At 32.3% G+C, this 6291-nt stretch overlaps 1 protein-coding gene across 2 annotated transcripts; it reads right to left on the bottom strand.

Annotated features, from left to right (window-relative positions):
• Window positions 1-1808: 1808 nt before the first annotated feature.
• LOC107862893 (11-beta-hydroxysteroid dehydrogenase A) lies at window positions 1809-4793 on the bottom strand. 2 transcript variants are annotated; one of them, XM_016708598.2, is made up of 7 exons: window positions 4472-4792; window positions 3612-3804; window positions 3442-3527; window positions 2918-3049; window positions 2667-2834; window positions 2194-2518; window positions 1809-1966 (listed from the first exon to the last, which is right to left on the bottom strand). In XM_016708598.2, the coding sequence occupies exons 1-6, from the start codon at window positions 4658-4660 to the stop codon at window positions 2231-2233; spliced, it is 1056 nt and encodes a 351-aa protein (XP_016564084.2). In that variant the 5' UTR covers window positions 4661-4792; the 3' UTR covers window positions 1809-1966; window positions 2194-2230. The 2 variants fall into 2 exon arrangements, with proteins under 2 accessions (XP_016564084.2, XP_016564083.2); XM_016708597.2 differs by lacking the exon at window positions 1809-1966 and having other exon boundaries at window positions 1999-2518; window positions 4472-4793.
• Window positions 4794-6291: the final 1498 nt, after the last annotated feature.

Below are 6291 nucleotides of genomic sequence, written 5' to 3'. Positions count from 1 at the left end.
AATATTTCTAGTTATTATCCTTTATTTATTTATTTTCCTTTGTTCTCCCCCATTTTGACTTATTATATATATATATATGTATATATATATTTCTTTACATACATCTTGTTTATAATATTTCTAGTTATTATCCTTTATTTATTTATTTATTTTCCTTTGTTCTCGCCCATTTTGACTTATTTGTGTCCTTTTCTTCGACTGCATTTATCTATTTTACCAAGTTTTTTCTTTTCTCTTTTACTAATTTGGGTGCATCCCATTTATGTCCTTGCTCATCATTAGCATTTATATCTGCTTTGCTGAAATCTCTCCTCTTTTCTCCTTTGAATTGTAATTTTCTTCTTACTGCTTGGAGTACAAATATTTACAATTTACTTATTTTTCTTCACTCGTATAAGAAAAAAATAACGTGGCACCTCTTGGTGAGCCAACATTTATAATGAGGTGGAGGCAGTATGAAGCAAGCATCGCACTAGCCTTATTTGCAGCATCCTATGTTATTATAAGCTTTGTCCAATAAGGAGCCTGCATTTGGACGATTTCCTTGTGCCTTTTTATCTACTTGTGGGGTTACCTAAAAATACTTTATGTACTATGTATATTAGCACTATCATCCTATGATATCCAAGTAATTAGAAATAGAAGTTGTTAATTCGTCAGCTCTTTTACAAATTTGGAAATAAAATTGGAGCACCAAACTGTATTATGATTGGAGCAAGAACAAGAGAGAGCGCTAACACAAATAACATAAATAGCAGGAATTACATTTCTCCCACTCTTTTAATTATTTTACTCTCTCCCTATTAATATACATAATATAGTCAACATATATATAACATTCCGTATATATATTGAGATTTTTGTAATATATTTAAAAAGTTGAGATTTTTTGTAATATTGAAAATATAAGTTGTGTATTTATGTAATTTTTAGTTTTTTTTTTTTACACTTTTTTGGATTGAGGGAGAGAAAAAATAATTTTTGTAGTCTTTTATATTTTTTTAAAATATTTTTTAAACTCTTTTTTAATAAAAGATTTTTATTTTTATACATAAAATTTTTTATTTTTGAAGATAATAGATTTAACAATGTCATTTTTCTTTTTTGTTCAAATTGTAAGTGGTCATAAAATGTCATTTTCTTCGAGAGGGAAATGGCCTCAAGAGATTCGAATAAACATAAAGGGAAAACGTATCTTATAGATTTCTAAGTTAAAGTGGTACGATGCAGGTGTTATTATGTAGTTCGTCGTGGGCAACAGAAGTTAATTAATGTCGCCATATTTTTGATGACCTCATTTTGCCTACACACAAACGAAGGAAATTGTTGGTTAGTATTAAATAGTGTCATTTAATTATGATTTGTTTGGCAATGTATTAAGTATTATATAAAAAATTATTTGAAATTGGGTAGATTATGATAGTGGGGTAGGAGAAGGCGGGCTACCGGAAACATCGGAAAAGTAAGGCAGGGGAACCAAATAGCATTTAAAGCAACCAAATAGGAGTAGTTTTTTGGGAGGTTGTTTTCACACTTGAAATTATGTGACCAAGATAATAACTTAACCTAAGATTTACTATGTTTCACATCTTCTCCATTGTCTACTTACTTTTTAGTAACTCGATTAACATTTTCCAGTCAACAACCATAACTATGTCTGCTTATAAAATTAGTTATCAAAAAAGAAAAAAATAAATTTTTTGACATTTAGAATTGAAAGTTTTTAAAAATTGAACTTGATAACTGATGGTAAAGTGACAATCGGAAATTGATATCTTTCATTAAAATTGAAGAATGAAGAGTGATGATTAGGCCGAAGTGAGTGGTGATATCATATATTTTTTTTTATTTTTTATTGTAATAAGTGATACAAAGTGATGTCGCTCGCCCTCACAGCAGCAATGTCTGTTGATTCCAGTCCAGTTGAAAGCCTCCCTCCCTCGATAGGTCCAACCTTCTCTATCGACTTGGTCCGGTAGGATATATACCACATTTTAGTTTTGATCATGCAAAGAGTACATTCATCATAATATTATCGAGAACGAACGTTACATTGTATGGGTTTGATAAAGATGCATAACAGTGCAACACCATCAACATCAAGATTCACAATTACAAAATACTCCAAATTAAACCGTTTCTCCTGGCTAAATTATTAGTAACATATGATACATAAAGAAATAATCAACTTACTGTAGCTTCTGTTTCTCGACATCAACCTAGGCCAACATCACTTGGTCTTAGGTTCCAGCTTCCGGATATTTTTTGGGTACATGACTTTTAGACCAGTGTAATCCAATATTTTCTTGTTTAGAGCGTCCTCCGGTGAAGTTCCCGGACCAGTAAGGTAAAATAACCTCAAAAGCCATTCAACAACTTCTGGGCAGAAAACCTGCCACAAGTAGGTGACCCTGAACCAACCTGGCACAGTAATGTATCTCTTCCCGCGACAAGAGCCATCCACAATGGACTTGGCACAGTCTTCTACCTTCATTACCGGGGCAATGCCCACATGAACCTGGTTTATTCATTAGTAATATCATGTTTCTGGTAACCACAATTGATTTAGAAGGGTTTAATTTGGCTAAGACATATATTGAAGTGATATTGCATAGTATGAACTTATATATGTGACCATAGAGAGAGAGAGACAGAGACAAACTTACATCCCTCAGATGAGGTTTAACAACTAGTCTGCCGCTCTTCTCGTCTATGTATTTCCCTTGTGTCATTTCAGATTCAACAAAGCCAGGTGTGACCAATGTTATTTTGATGTCTCGTCCCAATTCAATCCTTAATGTCTCAAAGAACAGTGTCATTGCTGCTTTGCTTGCCTACAATAATATAAAAGTAAAACATGAAAGCTGTTCATTAGGGAGTTAAAATTAGGAAATACTACCAAAGTTGGTGGACCTACACTGTAAAGGCTCATTCTTGGAGTAGGCATCCAAGATGATGCAGAAGACAGGACAATGATTCTACCTTCACTATTTCTCAGGTACGGAATTGCAAACTTTGTCATGTAAACTGAGCCCCAGAAGTTGATGTCCTGGAAATTCCAAAAAAATTGTTTTCGTATCTCTTACGTGTATAAGTTAAGATAACCTAGAAGTTAAAATTTTGAAATGACATTGATTAGTCAAAATGAATTTGAAATTTTAATTGTTGGACGTGGAGGTAACATAAATAAATGGGATCATATGAAATTTGAAAGTTCAGTAAGATTAGGAATGCGGCTTTCTATTAAATAAATGAATCATGAGCCTTACTCAACCTCAAAATTAACTAAGAGAGGATTGTCCGAGAACATATAATGAGACCAAGAACTCATCCTACAAACGACGGGGGTACTCCCAACAATTTCTAACCATTTGTAGTACTCCTAATTGCGTAATTTCCATATGAGCATTTGTCCGTGAGACGAATATATATTATTATTACCATGATGGATCTAACATGAGTGATCTCTTCTATTTCTTCGAACATAGAATTGGAAACCACTCCAGCATTATTAACCAGATGATCAACTGCAATGCATATAGGGAACAAAAATTCATCAAATTTGCATATTAATTAATGATTTCAATAACATTATAATAATAATAACTCACTTCGTCCAAAGTGACTCATGGTTCTATCAACAATACTTCTACAGTCTTCAACATTTGATACATCAGCTGGCACTACTAAAACATCCGGGGCGCCTAAATTAAGTGCTCTTTCGGCTACTTCACGTAGACTCTCCTCTCTTCTGGATGCAATGGTTAAACATGCACCTCTTCTGGCATACTCATAGGCCAAATGCTGCATAATCAAGAAGTTTTTTAGCTATTAAACCATCTACATCAAACAAATTCAAATAAAAAATGTCCAAAACTATATATGTTGTGATCCTCGACATTTAATAATCAATTGTTTTGAGTTCGAAACATGAGGATGAATCTTGTGTCCAACATTGGTTGAGACATGAAAATATTTGTCCGATCTGTTATATGGTATTAGGTAATTCTCACCTTTTTAGCTATTTTTTAATTGAGTTATCTCAAGCTCTATTTCTAAATTTGTCGATGATTCTCATTTTCTTGATTTAGCTTCTGAGGTCAGTAACATTCCACTAATGTTCGGTGTACGAAGGATTGACTCACATATTTGTCTCTCTATATCTTTATATTATTAGTGATCCATCCTCATTTTTTGTGCTAGCTTTTGAATTAAGTTACGCGCAATTTGATTTATTTGTCATGCTCTACTCTTTAATTTTTCCAGAAGTTCATATATCTTATAGACAATCTAACATTTACTATAATTACACAAATGACCATAAAATTTAACAATTGTAATTCTTTTTAAAATTTTGTATCCAGTGAAATATGATTACATAAATTAAAACGAAATGAGTAATAGATAACGTCTTTTTGATAGGAAGAGGCCTTAGAACAAAGAAAATATAAATCAAAAGTGAACATATTACCTCGCCGATGCCAGAGGAAGCACCAGTAATGATGACAACCTTGCCAGCAACATCCTCTTTGACAAATGTGCCAAATATTGAAAGGAAGTACTTGATAATGTAAGGTGGCAAGAAAAGCAAGAAGCTAAACAAGGTAAATAGAGGAGCTACTATGTTGAGAAGTTTGTGAATTAGGTCCAATTGTTTCATGGTTTAGCTAGGTGTTTGCTCTTACACAATATGTCTATGCAACTGTACTATGCAATGGGACGTTAATTTATTTAGTAGTAACATTATAAATAACGAAGAAAGGGAAAAGAGAGATGGAAACGTGGGAATTAAGCTCTATGCCATTAGGTAGTTTGTGCCATAATTATTCACCAAATTAACGTTTGCTGACATGTGATTCAAAGATACCATTGAAATTTGGTAAACTTTTTAGAGTGGTTGTTAAACCGATGATATTAATGTATGGGGTGGAGTATTGATCAGTCAAAAATTTTCATGTTCAGAAGATGTATGTTGCGGAGATGAGGATGTTGAGGAGCAACATAGATACTAGGTACGATAAGATTAGTAATGAGGTTATTCGAGATAAGGAGACAGTGACCTTCATGGTAGACTAGATGAGGAAACCACAATTGAGATGGTTCAGACATATAAATAGGTAAGGTACAGATGCCCCAATATAATGTAGAGGTGCGAAAGGTTGGATATAGTAGGTGCGAGGAGAGGTAGATGTAGGCCAAAGAAGTATTTGTAAGAGTTGATTGGACAAAACATGTCACAACTTCAGGTTACCAAGGATATAATCTTAGATAGGGTGGTGTGGAGAACACATATTATAGTAGAAGGTTAGTCGTGTATTAGGAATGCTGCCTTACTTTTCGAAGGTTAGGGTTATACTGGCCATCGTATTGTAGTACATGGTGGTGATATTTGTCATAGTCTATTGTTTATCATTTTCTGACTATCATTCTATTTTGTTCTAGTGTCTGCTTGTGATATCTATCATAGTCTGTTGTTTATTGTATTTCGATTATCGTACTATTTTGTTATTATTCTTGTTTTTTCCTAGTAGACTTTGCATAGTTTCCTTGTTATTGTTGTATTTGCTTCTCTGTTTCCTTTTTTTTTTTGTATCTGGATTGTTGCACTAACCGAGGATCTTTCGGAAACAACCTCTCTACCTCCTAAAGTAGTGATAAGATCTGCGTATGCTTTACCTTCTCGGCACCTCACTTGTGAGATTTCACTGAATATGTTATCATTGTTGTTGATCATGAAATTTCACATATAACTTCAAGTTGTATGAAGTTTGAAGAACACCAAATCTTGTTTTCACTATATTTTTTTTATTTTCAACTTTTATCCTAAACCTAAACCTTTTATTTCTATAAAATGATTCCATTTACACTATAGAGTATTCCATGTTTCAATCATATTTCATATTGTTTATAAGGAATAAAGTACATTCAACAAATGAAGTGTTATAATATTATGAAACAATTTTTGATGTTATCAAATTGCTGAAAATTCTATAACTCAAGTTGAATTTCAAATTTTATAGTTAATTATATTTTCCATGATTTAACTCTAACTCTGAAATAGATGAAAAAAATTGAACTCAGAATCAAAATAAGTCACGAAATAAAAAAAGTGATCAAAATAGATTACCTATTTAAAAGTTACTAAAATAGGCTAAACGTAATAAATTATTACGTTTTATATATTTTTCTTAACGGTCAACTGACGAAAATGAATAGTGAAACACTATTTGTAAAACGTAATAATTTATTACGTTTTACAAAAAGTAATGTAAAACGTAATAATTTATTACA

Source organism: Capsicum annuum, chromosome 3 (assembly GCF_002878395.1).
Source record: "Capsicum annuum cultivar UCD-10X-F1 chromosome 3, UCD10Xv1.1, whole genome shotgun sequence".
In the NCBI taxonomy this organism is placed as follows: Eukaryota; Viridiplantae; Streptophyta; class Magnoliopsida; order Solanales; family Solanaceae; genus Capsicum; species Capsicum annuum.
This window is presented reverse-complemented; position numbering and strand designations above follow the sequence as displayed.

Excerpts from the sequence above, each read along its gene's own strand:
- LOC107862893 (XM_016708597.2), bottom strand. The coding sequence starts at position 4,660 with ATGAAACAATTGGACCTAATTCACAAACTTCTCAACATAGTAGCTCCT. Across the intron at positions 3,805-4,471 it reads CTTCCTCTGGCATCGGCGAG|CATTTGGCCTATGAGTATGC; the intron begins GTAATATGTTCA and ends TTGATTATGCAG. Across the intron at positions 2,835-2,917 it reads CAAGAATGAGCCTTTACAGT|GCAAGCAAAGCAGCAATGAC; the intron begins GTAGGTCCACCA and ends ATATTATTGTAG.